Genomic DNA, 14,555 nt, shown 5'->3' with positions numbered 1-14,555 from the left:
GACTGCTCTGTGAAATACAGTCTTTCAAATGGGTAGTTAAACTTTTGAAAGGTGATAATTAACGGATATTGGAATCTCGAAAGGACATCTCTCAGGCATTAGCTCAACAAAACAGCAAGTCCAAAACCTATTGTGTAAAAAAAAAAAAAAAACTAAATACCTAAAAAGTTATCAGGGGAAGACTTGTTTGGAGACTGGGGATAGCCACCCTAGATAATGGGCGAGACATGATAGGTGAGGTAATATCTCTTTTATGACCAAGTTCCAACTTCTCTTGGGTGAGAGAGACAAAGCTTTCAAACTACACAGAGCTCTTCTTCAGGTCTTCCCCTAAGAACTTTTTAGGTACTTATTTAGTTTTTTACCCAATAGGTTTTGGACTTGCTGTTTTCTCTAAGGTTTTGTTGAGCTAATACCCAAGAGATGTCCTATTGAGAATCCAATGGCCTTTAATCATCACCTTTCAAAAGTTTAACTACCCATTTGAAAGACTATATTTCACAGAGCAGTCTGCCCATCAAGTAAAGTGGCTTCTGATGGGCAATACAAATTGTTCACTGAATAAGGTCTGGCTGAGTCTTTCTTTCTAGGAAGAGTCTTTCTAAAACTGAAACTCCCCCCTCCCCAGATTATAAATATTACTTCGACATGTTCAGTCCATCACAACTCTCCAGTGAAACAGTACAAGATATTGTACCTCAAAGAACACCTTTCTCTTCATGATCTCCCTCAACTACTACATTTCTCTGCCACTCTCTGTGAGGCTTGTGAGAGTGAAGGATTTCTTAGCAACAGGCCCAAAGCTTTGGAACTCATTAATGGAGGAGCAAAGAATGAGCTCAAATCTCATTGCCAGCGGGATAAAGTGCAGTGCTCACTTTATTAGACTGTGCTATCCCTCAGCAACTATACAAAGCAAAGAAAAATAGAGGAGGAAAAAAGAAGGAAGGAAGAAGGAGAAAAAAGATGTAACAGGAGAGATATGGAAGAAACTGGACAAAGCATCATCTGATATAGAAATTCCTGTCTCCGAAGCAGAGAAGGGTGTTATACTTGGATACTTGATAGATATCAGATAACCATTACTTGAGTCTATTTGAACACAAAGACAAAATATCCACCTTTTAACCTTTTACAAGATTAGCTAATTAGCAAGCAGCACAGTAGTCTCTTTGTTTTCCTAAATCACAGACTGTTTTAGGTAACAGGTGGGACCAACTATTGAAGAGCAAATCATCCCAAGAAATGTAGATTTTCTTAATGTGAAAGTTTAAAGTGCAGAAGTAAAACCCTGAGTCAGGATCGAATCCAGATGTGTTGTACAAAGTATTTTTCACTAATATTTGTGAAAAACTGAAAAGCAGTTTTCCTTCCTTCCTTCTGACCCCCTGCGCCTCAGTCAGACACACCTGTGCTCAGCCAACTACCCGGTTCCCCAATACGTTTTTATGAGCTTCTCTTCCACTCTTCTTTCCCCTAGAAAACCAGCAATTCCCAGGCTGTAACAAAAGTCCCACCTTTCCTGGAGAAGGGGCAACAAACATCAGATCTCCCAGCCCCATTTATTTTCTTTTTCAGAGCTTTCAGCCCCCACTTCTCGCATCTCCATTGGCATAAGCTGGCACAACTCTATTGATTTCAGTGGAAACCAAGCCAAATTCAGCTCTGTCTTTAAATTGTTGCGCTACACTGGAAGTTGACTTTGTATTTGATCATGGGCCTTCATATTTATTGCATTTCAATTGTTGCACAACAAATTTGCTCAATTTACAAATAGAAAAATATGTTCTAATTGCCAAGTCTGCAAACTCAGCCTTTAACCTGAAAATAAAATTGAGTTCATATTGGCTAAGACATCACCAGCCGCAGAGATCCTATAATTGGAACTTATTTAACAACTCTGTTGATGCATGAGCCAGAATAAAATCAGCTTGTTCTCTCAGTTTTGTTAGCTCTGCAGGGCTAACAGGAGTAAGAAGTTGTACAGATTTATCTTAGTCAGTAAATTCAGTTGCTATGACACTAAATATCCCCTGGAATCCGGTCCATTAAGTAAGAAGGTGCCATTTTGTATAGGCACTTTTCAAAGCTGGAGTGCAGAAGCCAGTTCACACAAGTAGTCCTTACTTGGACCATCTAAGCCTTGAACAGTGTCTGTACTGGGTGTCCCCTGTAAGTGACGTGACAGGCCATCCTGTCCTTCCCTTCTGTGATGTAGAAGAGGTCTCCAAGCTAGCCCCACACAGTGTGGGCCAAAGTCTACAAAAGGGGATATTGGATTTAATTCACAAGTAGCACCATTCAGGTGCAAGCATAGGCCTGCTACGTATTATTATTCATATTAGCGAGACTTATTTAGATGAGGAAACATCTGCAGAAATAATAACTTACTACATTTGTCAAAGAAAACAATGTTTTTTATTATCACTGGTTAAACTGGAAAACTGAACAAAATATAGCTTAGGGAGACTGAAGAAATTTAAACATGTCCTGAAATTTGGAAGAGTCCTAGGATGTGAGTATGCCTTTGACAGCTATTTCCTGAAAGATGCACTGGACTAGATACTGGCTTGTCTTTTAATGTCTGTAATTGAACATGGACAACTTTAAAGCCAGTACCACTTAGCACATCTTTTAATTTTTGTTTGTTTTTAAACCAGGAGCTGCAGGAGATGCTAGATAAGCACAAGGCCCAAAATGAAGCCTGGCTCAAAGCCAGAGCAGAGGAAAATGACAAGGAAAGGAAAGAAATATGTAAACTGAGGGTAAACTTTTTCCAAAGTAACATACAACTGTGTGCATAATTGGAGAGTCCATTTGGATCCTTTCTATATGCGTGGTGGGCACAATTCTTATAGCAATAGTGAAATAAGCAAAATGTGTTTTTTTTCTTGAACACCACATATGAAGATGATACAACAACAACAAAACCACTGTTATCAAAGTATTCTAGAAGGAAATTTTAAATGAATCACCGACTACTAGTTCTGGATCACAATTTTTAATTGCTTTCAAATAATTTAATTGTTTTCTCCTTCAGCTTTTTAGTTACGGTAGCTAAAATACATAAACATGTTTCCAGCAACCAAACAATCAATTTTTGCATGAATGATAAACATGTTTTGTTTCACTATTGCTCTGTTTTAGTTCTGATTTACCTTTAAGAATTCCTGTGGTAAGAACTGAACAAAAAAAGTCTACTTTTAAAACAGTTAATAAACCCCCCTGCCCTATACTTGTTTATTCTAAAAACTTAAAATACATTTTTGTCCATATAGAGCCAGTTTTAATAATTATCATCACAATGATTTTCCTTATTAATGTAGCTTTGTTTGTTTTTACTGCATGCAAACATTCTTTTTATCATCCTCCTCAGTGGCCCAGTCCTGCCATCCCCACTCAGAGCCAGATTCTCCCCTGTGCTTTGAGTAGAGAGGAGTGCAAGCAGATTATAACTGAGTCAGGGCCACAGAACGTGACAGCACCAGCTCTGCAGTATGTTCTCCTCTCCTCCCCCAATTAGGGAAACTGCAGAAGCCTTTTCCCTAGACTGTGCCAAGTCAGGCCTCTGAGGTATTTGGAGGTAGGGCCAGGGATAGAACTAGGGAGCAGGTGCAGTCTGGAGTGTGCTGCCATGCTGAATCCATGGATTATCTATCCAATCAGGTGTTAACATTAATAACTAGGGGCTCTCCTTCATGGCTATTCCTGTGAAGCTGCAGGGGGTGTCAGTCAGCAGTAGAATGGATCCTGAATAAGAAACTGGCACGGAGAGGGGAGCCCTGTGCATTGGCTGCATGAGACCCTGGGCTTTTAGAAATCTCAGGAAGTCAGGAGACCAAACCCTCACTCCAACCATTACACAAGGGGAGAGCAAGCCCAGCCTTCTGAAGTTACAGTGAGGGGGGAACTTAGGGCAACCAGACAGCAAGTGTGAAAAATCAGGATGGGGTGGGGGGTAATAGGAGCCTATATAAGAAAAAGACCCCAAAATCGGGACCGTCTGTATAAAATCAGGACACCTGGTCACCCTAGGGGAACTGCACAGCTGAAACTTGGAGATTCCTCCTGCTATTGAAATAAAAAAACAGTTTGAGAAGAACATGGTTCTGAGCCCCTACTCAGACAGAACCCTCACTGGAGTTGGGGTTTGATTAAGGAATAATAGATGATAGTTATAAATTCTGCTGTACAACATGCCTGAGCAAGGCCCACTATGCTCAGAAAGTATAGAGCATTTGGCTGAAAGTTTCTGAATTTTGGCCCTGCTGATTAGGCACGAGAGGGAGTTAGTTGGTAGGTAAAGAGAAGGACTCAATAACTTTCATGGGAACTAGATGCTCTTTGTGGAATCATCCTCCACTCAGCCCATAGATTTCCATGCAGAAACTAGAGTTGGAGGTAATGCTGTTAGAAACATAATAATTCTTGCTGGGTCCCCTCTGACTGGTTTCTACTAAGTAGCCTCAGGAGAACTCAGGCTGCTGGAGCTTTGTTACTGAAGGGGAAGGGATAATAGAGAAACACAGGAAGCAGCCCTCCATCTGGGCTTTTTTTGCCACTGGGGATCTGGAAGTATTTTTCCTGTGGATTCATTGGATTTATTAAGTAGGGAGGCTTCACTCCCTGCCCACTGCAAGCCCCAAACACTTGCCATGAGAGGGGACAAATTCCTGCAATCTATATGGCAAGCCCTTGAATTTTCAGTTTGATCTGGCCCTAAATTATTTTTCCACTTGGCAGTGAGCTAGTTGGATTTTGTTTGTTTTGGTTTTTGAATTTTACTTGACTGAAAGAGAGAGTCTGGTCATAGCTGTGGATCTCTAGCACTTATGGGTTTTTTGGATTGGAGGGTGGAGGGTGGGCAGAGGGTGGTATATTTTAACTCATTTTTTATATTAGTTGCCAGGACTGGAGGTTTCATCTAAAGCGTGGTCTCCTGCCTTTTGTAGGAAGAGATTCTTCATGACCAGGAGAGGCTAAAAGAAGAACAGCAAAACGTTCAACAGCGCAATCAGCAGCTGCTTTCTATTATGCAACAATTTAAAGGAATGTGACCAGTCTGCTGAATAAAGCCTGAACCACAGGATCAGGATCATAGCAACAATACAACCCTACTTGAACAACTGAGCTCTTATATACTAATATAAAAAAGATCCAGTTACTGTGCATGTTGAAGGACCATATTCAGTTATTGTGGAAAAAGAGTTTAATCTCCTTAGGTTCTCTCATGAGCACCGGAATGATATCTCAATTAAATTTCCACCCACTACCTTTCGTGTATTTTCCATTTTGATTCAATGGTTTTTTTTTTCAGATTTTTGAAGAATTATCTCCTTGCATTGTCTGAGCTTAAAAAAGAAGAAAAGGCAAAACACTATGGCTGCCCCTATGAAAGCTGGACCCACGGAGTTTTATTTCAGGGTCATGCAGTTAAGATTAGGATGTCATTCATATACCAGCAAAAAGAACAGTGCAGTTGTCAAGTAGGACATTCTTGTTACAAAATATTTAATAATTTTTTTTTAAACAGTGAGAAAGAAGATAGAAACCATAGCTAGGATAATGTGATTAGATTTTATGGCCAGATTCTGCTTACAATTAAACTGGTGTAACTGCAGAACAAGTCTACTGACTACAATAGAGTTGCATTGAATTCATACAGTGGGAAACTAAGAACAGAATTTTGAAACTGAGCTTTGCATTGGAGGGACCAAATATGGACCATGGTTAAACAGCTTACAGTAATAAGGCAAAAAATCATGTTTGTTGGGTGTGGAGGAATTGTCAAAGGTTTTCGGCATTTTGTTTTCAGCTTGATTCATAAAAAGGAAAGTTATTTCAGTCATCTGCTTCTCTGTATTAAACTGTTTCTCCTTTTTAAATTTCAATGGGCTGCTTTATACCATCAGTTTTCAGGCAGAACTCCCTAGTTTTTGAAATCAGTGGGAAGTTCTGCTGAAAAATTGCAGGCACTATATAACCCCCCCTCTTAAAAATCATTTTTTCAACAAACTAATTGTTAGTGTTTGTAGAGGGAAAAGTTGGAAATGTTACACCATATTGGTAACATTCACACCCAGTTTCAAAGGTGATGTAGAAGTTAGACCTCCTTATACTCATGCTGTAGTACATTCCTGCCTAAAGCGTAAGTGACTCTAAAATGGTATAATTTACACACTGTAAAGAAAGGAAGTGTGAGTAAAAATAGGGGAGAAGTCCTACTTGAACTTATGCATTCTTACATCTTCCTGTTAGTTGGTTTTCTTGGTACACTTCTGTATGGTCCCCAGTATCAACTCAGGCCTGGTCTACACTAGAAAATTAGGTCAGTTTAACTACATCAGTCAGGAGTATGAAAAGTCCACACCTTTGAGTGGCATTGTTAAGTCAACGTGTAGCCAGCACTAGGTCAACAGAAGAATTCTTCCATCGAGCAAGCTAGTGCCTCTTGAGCATAGGTACTGGAACTAGAGGTGCTGGAGGCGATGCCATGCCTCCTGGCTTGAAGTAGTAACAACAACGCAAATACATGGCTTCCGCCTTCAGCATTCCCACTATAAAAATTGCCCCAGCACCGCTGCTCTTGAGATGGATTAGTATCTACACTGAAGCACTACAGCAGTGCAGCTGTAGCATTTTAAGTGTAGACAAGCCCTCAGACTCAAATGGCCTAAATACAGAGGTGTTGTGAAAGGGGGTGATGCAATTAAGTTACATGCTGGTAAGTGGGTGTGAGTCCGAGTAAGTCAGTCTAAGGAAGCAGAGGACTGCTGGGGTATTTTTCACGCTCAGACTCAATGACTTGCAGAAAGCTAGTCTGCCAATAAGCAGTAATGAGTCCTTCAAAGCAGAATAGCCTAAAGCAGCTTTCTGTTAGTATGTATAAATACCAAATAGCATCAAAAATGGTTGCCATAGCACTTGGCCCCCAAAACTAAACAAGGTGCTATTCAGCCTCTCTTGGTATCTTGCTATTTGAATGCTGGGATATATCTGAGCGGAGGCTGTTGAATAAATAGATATGATACATTGTTGTTATACTGCAGCTGTGGAAGGCACAGGCATCAGCTCAGTGAGAAGGAATTCACTGAGTCTTAATTCCTCCTCAGACAATGAAACTTCAGGCACTGTCCCCCACCGCCTGAGCAGGTGCCAAGAAGATAGACCACATTCTTTACTCACTCCAGTTTTACTTGGAGTGAAAAATAAACTGTCCTTTGGATCCTCACTCCCACAGCCATCTGTATGACAAGGCTGCGCCCAAGCTTTCCAGCTTACCAGTGGCAGCAGGACTCAGGAGAGTCTGGAGCCATCCTGGGCAACCACAACAGCAGGACACAGAGAGATCACTTGACCTCTTGGACTTCCCCCTCCCCACCCTGTTTCTGTCAGTTACCATTGGGCTGATGGGCCACCCCTTATGCTCACCTTGCCTCCCCCCAGATCCCTCCCATGCCATCCTTTCCCCCCTTTGCAGTTTGCTGCTTCCCCCATGTCACCTGGTCCCCCAGTGGCCTCCCCCCTTGCAGTTTGCTCCCCCGTATCTTGCATGGTCCCCCTCACCTCACAGTTCACTGCCTTCCAATTTGTTACCAGCCTCCCCTGCCCACCACTCCACCTCTGTTTCCCCTTTATTGTTTGTTATCTACCTCTCCCATCCTGCCCAGTTTCCCTCCTCTTATTACTTTGTTGCCTGTCCTGTCCAAGCTCCTCCCCCCCCTTACTGTATGTTCTCTGCCTTCACTATTCTCACCTGTCCTATGCACCTGCGCATTCCCAGTGCTTGTGATTCTCCACCCCCATTTTGTTTTCACCCTCTCCCCATCCACTGCACCCTTCACACCTACATCTGCCCACTGCTCCCAGTGCAGCTAGTTTACCCAAAACTGCCTGCTGTGACCCCCAACTTCTTTGTTGGTTTGTTTTAATTCCCCTCACCACCATTTTCTGTTTGCACCATCCTGCCATCACTCATAGCCTAGTGAGGCGGAATAGTTAGCATCCATTTTCCCTCCCTCCCCCTATAATTTTTATCCCCAACCGCCACTTCTGTGGTTGTTCCCATCACCTGTCCTCAATGATGGATCCCAACTCTGCCACATGTGAGGCTTCTGCTCTGATGGTTTCCTCCATGGGGGACAGAGAGGGAGGAGACTCAGGGGGGAGGTTCCCTGGTCACCACTGTTGCCCCATCTTGGTTTTCTCTCCTATCCACCCCTGTGGCTACCACCACCAACACTGGGACAATGGCAGCAGCAGGGATCCCACTGCTAAAAGTCCTACCACTACCAAGGGAGCCCCCCTCAATCAGCAAAAAGGACCAGGGTAGGAAAAAGGACAAGAGTCCTCCCAGAAGACTCCTTCCATGGTGGCAGCTGCTTCTGCCATGACCCTGCCATCGGTCAAGCTTCCTCCTCCCCTAAGAAGAAAAACAGCAAGCAGGGAACTGGGAGGTAAGGTTTCCAACTGACTCCCTAGAATCATGATGACTTCCACTTAACTACGCTGAATTTATGATATAGATTTGTCACAGGCTGACTGGCCCTTTAAGGAGAGCTGGGTACAGCCCCATCTGTAACATGCTTAACTCACTTCCCCAGGTGGGGAAAATGAGGCAAGACATATGGACAGGAAGGTTATGTAACCAAATCAGGCCTTCTGGGGTGGAGATAAGAGAGAAGCATGGGGAGAGTCAAAGTGATATTCAGGGAAGATGGCGTGAGGTTTAGAGCTTGGGAGAGACATTAAGGTGCCCAAGAGGGGCTGAGGAGACAAGACAATCCCTTAGGAGGGAGTAGGTCCAGTTTAAGACTGGGGGTGAGCGTGGAAGACTGTTTTTGTGTTTGTTTTGGACTTGGATAGCCTACAGGTGTGGACTTCCTTCTTTAATGACTTACCCAGAGGACCAAGTCACTGCAGCAACCAAATCATGCTAGAAGGTTGGGAGATCCAACCTGAGTGAGGGGAAGCTGAGGTAGGAGCTAGCCTGAAGCCAGACTGGGTACTAGGTGGTGTTGTGATGAGGCCCCCCTCCCCATCATGAGACTGGAGAAAAGTCAAAATGGGAGAGGGCTGTACTGCAAAGGCTGTTTAAAATCAAATTAAATAAGACCTTAGAAAACCATCACTTCACTACCCCTATTCTTTCAAGGAAAAGGACACCAGACTCTATATGAAGATAAAAACCAGGTTCCAATGTATTGCTAGCAACTAAGTAGCAAAAAGCAAAAATATAGTCTCTTTTGTGTTCTCTGGCTAGAAAACTCATATACTACATCCTGAGACAACCACCCAAGCAGTAACGCATTTCTTAAATGTTTAAAAAGACAGTATAAGTGATTAGATAAAAATATAGTAAAATACAGTTACAGAAAACAAGACATAAAAAAATATATTAGTCTTAATTTTAGGAAAAAAACTGCCTTTTATGGGTACAGAGTATCTTAATACTAACATCAACCTGCACTGAGACTACTCTCACAAGCAGGAATCAAGTTGCAGCAGTTTCAGAGTTCATATTGTAGCTCTTAGCTGAATAAGAGCTGCTGGTAGGTGTGAGTTTTAAATATTTCTAGGAACATGTTTATGGGCATGAGTATGTCAAAGTCTACTTTTGCCTTTCTTCCTTCCAGACAGGATATCATGGTAGACAGTAATGTGGTGGTCTGCTGGGCTGTTAGGCTCTTTTTGCCATTCTTGTCTCCATAACAGTGGTTGCCCGTGCTGCAGGCTTTTTCTGGTCGGGTCTGTCATCTCTCCTTGCATCATTCTTGGATTTGGTTAGCCTGATGACTCAAATCTGTATCAGAGGGGTAGCTGTGTTAGTCTGGATCTGTAAAAAGCAACAATGAGTCCTGTGGCACCTTAAAGACTAACAGATGTATTGGAGATGTATATTCACCCATGAAAGCTTATGCTCCAATACATCTGTTAGTCTTTAAGGTGCCACAGGACTCATTGTTGCTTTTCATAAATCAATGAATCCATGACCAACTTCACCCACTTCCTTGTTTTGTCATTATTTATAATCCTCAAAGTTGAGGATAGCTTCCCTGATGCTTTTAGGCTACAAAGTGCAATAAAAAGGGGCTTTATATCAAGATAACTAACTTGAATTAGCTATCTTGATACAAAAACCTAGCTGAGACAGGCACATGTGATTACTACTTTGATGTGGCTAGTTAAAGTCAACACAATGTCCCCCATTTCCCCCAGTTGGGGCTGGCCTCATCAAACTGTATCAAAGTAAAAGCTACAGAGCCTTGTTGCGGCTAGAATTTTACATCAAAATGGCTAACTTTCTGTAAATACTGTGGCAAGGCACCTTCTCAGTCTCCCCAGCCTCTGCTGCTTTTAGCCCTGGTGAGACAGGCTTGGGTAATGACTTCCCCTGTGTCTCAAGGGGGACTACTACTCCCTGTATCTTCACCAGTCCTGTTTAGAGTATTTTTACTCCCTTGTGGGAGAGAGTATTGCCTCACCTCCTGGTGAGGCTCGCTGTCTTGCTGCTCTAACACTCCTAGCAGCAAGGCTCCTTCTCTCTCTGCTCTGCCCCCTCCTTCCTCCCAGGGAACGGTTTAAAAAGGTCTCAGGCAGCCCTAAGTTGGAATCAGCTGATCCTAATTAACCTCAGGTAGCTCCCCCTCAGCTGATTCTAATTGCTACCTTGGTAACCCTTTCTCAGCTGAACCTGATTGACCTGTAGTTGCCTCCCAGTTGATAAGAAGGAGGGCCTTTTAACCCTCTGGGACTGATTCCTATCCTTCCCTTGCAGCTGTCTGTCCTGAGTTTATCACAATACACATTTTTCTTGCAGTGAAGACATAGCCATAAACTATTCACTGGCTTGCCCACTAATTTACTGCAAAAGTGGAGCCCCTTTTCAACCTCTTGGCTAGTGGAAGTTTGGGGCCATGGGAATGTTCCAGTTGAGCACAGAAATTGTGATAGTCAGGTATGCCTTTGATGCAGATTGCTTTCTTCACAAAGAGTGTACAAAGTCCTAGGCTTCTGAATACAGAAGGAATTAAATAGCATGACAAAGCTTTGCTTGCTCACAGTGCCACAAGCAATCTTTTTTTCAGCCTGCACCCCGACCCAAAAATCTCTCTGCAGATTTCTTCCAGGTTCAGACAACATGTTTTCAGCCACTCTTCCTGTCTGTCTATGTCATTGTCTGGTCCTTTGTTTTGGCTATTCTCTCGCTCCGCTCTTCTCCTCTCCTCTCCCCCATCCCAAAACAATATTTTGCAAAAGTCCTTTTTTGTCCACAGTCCAAAACTCCTGTGTGGGTTCACATAAACCTTTTGTCTTAGGTAGAGGCCTATGATTAACTTACTCCTTTCAGTTTTGTGAGAGACAAGGCGGGTGAGGTAATATCTTTTATTGGTCCAACTCCTGTTGGCAGAAGGGACAAGCTTCACAGAGCTCTTCCTCAGGGTCTGAAGAAGGTAACTAGAGTGTTCAAGCTAAATACAAAGTGGGACAAATTGCTCAGCATAAGGGACTCACAGCAAATTCTCTAGAGGGTTAAAATTAACCATGTGGCTGTTACTCATTATATTGGAGATATAGTTTTGGGTATTTTAATAGATTACTGGTGGGTCAGTAGTATGTGCATTTCTTTTGTTTTCTAGCTTTTTACATTACTCCTACAACAGTGCGTTTACATCAGTTAATTCTTTCTTTAAGGCACAGAGAAAAACTCACCGCTCAGGAGAAGGAGGCATTAAGTCAAGTTAGCGCCTTCCCAGTTCCAGGCTATTCCATGGGATTGAGTGCCCACTGGCATAATTTACACTGCCCCACTGGGCTAAGTGATGACATCCTGTTCCTTCCTGGCTGTGGGTAGCAGCACTACTCAGAATCTCCACAAAACCATGTTTCCACACCTAAGATGTCCTCCTGCCCACAGCCAATGCCCTGGGCCAGTGCTTGCAAGGATGTCAACAGTAGATGACTCCTCGGTCCCTGCACCCTGGGAATTGTCCCCTGACTGGATCCAGGACTTTTTAGAGCCCATTTACACTGCTCTGGTCCTTACCTCCAGCATAAAGGAGCTGGGGTAAGACTCTCACCCTCAGCAAATCACTTGGGTTTAGTATATGAACCTCTCCTTCACTCATATTTTTAATTATATTAAAATGGTGGGGTCCGTTTATGGATGTAAAACCCAACTTTTTTTTAGTTATTTTAGGCTGTGAGTACAGAAATACATGTTTGTATTCATTTCACTTTTAATTTGTTGCTTCCTATCACTTAGATGAGCAAAACAATTGTTAAAATTACACTTTGAAACAAAAGGGTCTCTTTTTTCCCCCAGATTTTTAGAATAGATTTAATATGTACTGCCATGTTATAAGTCCCTGAATATAAGAGTTTATCACAGAAACACCAACAGATGCTCATACTGTAATTGTTAACTGGAAACTTTAACTGTAATAGAATTATTAAGTTTGTTGGTGGCACCAGGCATGGCCCAGTATTAACAGAAGGGTGGAAAACAACAGTGCCAATGAAGGATCCCTGTATCAGGCCTCTGCTTGCCCGAACCGCTGCCATGTTTAAACTGTAATCGACCTCACAAGCCAGTAACCGAGAATGGAATGTGTGGCAACTAGTTATCAGTGCAACACTGATACCAGGAGGCAATTATAAAGCCTGCTTGCACCTGGCTGAAGGGAGTGAAACAAAATAACCGGTCAAGAAAAAGTTACTAACGAGATAATATGTTTTCTGCCAAGTATGATTTAACCTGTTTAGTGTAATTGTTACTTTATAATGTGCTTGCAGTATGGGAACGCGAGGGGGAGGAGGGGGGGTGAGTAGAGGGAGGGGTAGGTAGTGGGGGGTAATAGAGATGCTTAGCTAAAATCATGTATAAAGAAAGAGAGCTGCTTGTATGGAGTGTGCTCGATTTGAGACTTATCTGCCTCCGAGCACCGGGCTTTGAGATCTCAAATAAACCTTTGTTTGCTTCTCCACCTTGGTGTGTCTATTGGAGCGAGGCACACCGGGCAACGAACCACTGTTGCTGTTGCCTCAGGCCTTTGTGCCGGCAACAAGTTGAAGCCCTTGTCAGTGAATATCAGGTGCCAAACTCTGCTCTGTTATACTGGCATACATTCAGAATAATTATTGGCTTCAGGGAAGTTACTCCAGATCTACACCAATGTAAATGAGCACAGAATTTCTTTAGATATGCATGTTTTAGAAAATGTAGATCACAAAGCTCTTGTTCTTGCTCCAAGTGACTTCACTGGTGCAAGATCAGGCCCTAAATGAAGAAGTAATTTGGTATAGTTTTAACACTAGCAAAAATATTGTGCTACTTTAAATAGAGAAGAAATTGCAGGTGATAATAAGAAATCCTGGAGTTCTATGACAGTGAAATAGCTATCATCATAATGTTCTACTAATGTATCATTAGTAACCAATTATATTTAAACTGTTTTTACTTAATTTGTTCTTATGCAGTTAAATTTCTTAAATGGATCAAAAGATTAGTTCTCTTTAAAAGGTGCATGGAGAAAAGTGTGTGTGTGAGAGAGAGAGAGGAGCTACCAAGAGAGCTCTTTTTACATAACAGTACTGATCCCCAGTTGCTTAATGGGAAGGATAGAACACCCTCCCCTAGCATGGAGTGTGACTAATGGAAAAAGAATCCTCAGGAATTAAATTTGATTATTAGCCTCTACCTCCAAGCAAATAATCATGAAGGGAAACATCCTCTTCAGAAGCCATTACTAAAACTTCTTGATTGTCCATTGTAGATGGATGTTATCCGCTCAAGGTAGAGATTTAAATAGGCAATACTCCTTAATACTAAACGGAGCTACACAGTTGAAAAGCCCCAAACTGAGAATTACGGATAAGTGATAGCAACTCTGTAGTAAGGTTGCAATAGAGTTTAAAGCCAGTTTTCAAATCTCTCTATAATCCAGATTTACTACCCAATTCCAACACACTATGCTGTGTAAGAATTGGGTAGTATTCCTTCAAATAGCTTGTGAGCGCCCACTCTGTGATTCAGAAGCCACCAGACACCCACCAGAGCAGCAGTGTGTATAGGCCTGGAATATTATACATGTTTAATAAACAGAGTTATTTGGACCCCCTTGTGCCTGTGTGCTTCCTTCATATTACATTTGGAATGTAAAGAGCAAATGACTCTACTCATAGTCATAGATTTAAAGGCTAGGAGGGAATCATTATGATCCTCTTGTCTCACCTCCTGATTAACACAAGCCATGGATTTCATCCAGTACTTTCTGCATCTAGTCCAACAACTTGTGGTTCAATTTTATTTTATTTTATTATTTTTTACAGATGTATCCAGTCTTGATTTACATCTCTTGATCATTTGTTCCAATGGTTAATTTCCCTTCCTGTTAAAACAGCAGCTTACTTCCAATTTCAACATTGCTGAGTTCAACTTCCAGTCAGTAGATCTTGACCTTCAATCTATTAGATTGAAGAGCCCTCAGGTATCAGTGTGGCTGATTAGTCAGAGAAATGTCTTAACTTTGCATTTTTCTTATCTGAGGTTTCTT

The 14,555-nt window shown here is 42.1% G+C and overlaps 1 protein-coding gene across 5 annotated transcripts in view; it reads left to right on the top strand.

The window, feature by feature from the left end:
* LOC123372922 (rab9 effector protein with kelch motifs-like) overlaps positions 1-5,980 on the top strand; it is a 78,038-nt gene extending 72,058 nt beyond the window's left edge. For 3 of the 5 annotated variants that reach the window (XM_045021563.1, XM_045021561.1, XM_045021562.1), the window contains 2 exons: positions 2,661-2,765; positions 4,953-5,979. In XM_045021563.1, the coding sequence (XP_044877498.1) occupies positions 2,661-2,765; positions 4,953-5,057 (210 nt within the window). In that variant the 3' untranslated portion in view covers positions 5,058-5,979. Of the gene's footprint in view, positions 1-2,660; positions 2,766-4,902 lie in introns of all 5 variants that reach the window. The other 2 variants (XM_045021564.1, XM_045021565.1) reach the window with 2 other exon arrangements.
* Positions 5,981-14,555: the final 8,575 nt, after the last annotated feature.

The sequence above is a fragment of the Mauremys mutica genome, chromosome 6 (assembly GCF_020497125.1).
Source record: "Mauremys mutica isolate MM-2020 ecotype Southern chromosome 6, ASM2049712v1, whole genome shotgun sequence".
In the NCBI taxonomy this organism is placed as follows: Eukaryota; Metazoa; Chordata; order Testudines; family Geoemydidae; genus Mauremys; species Mauremys mutica.
The sequence above is the reverse complement of the archived record's forward strand: the minus strand, read 5'-3'. Positions and strand labels throughout refer to the sequence as shown.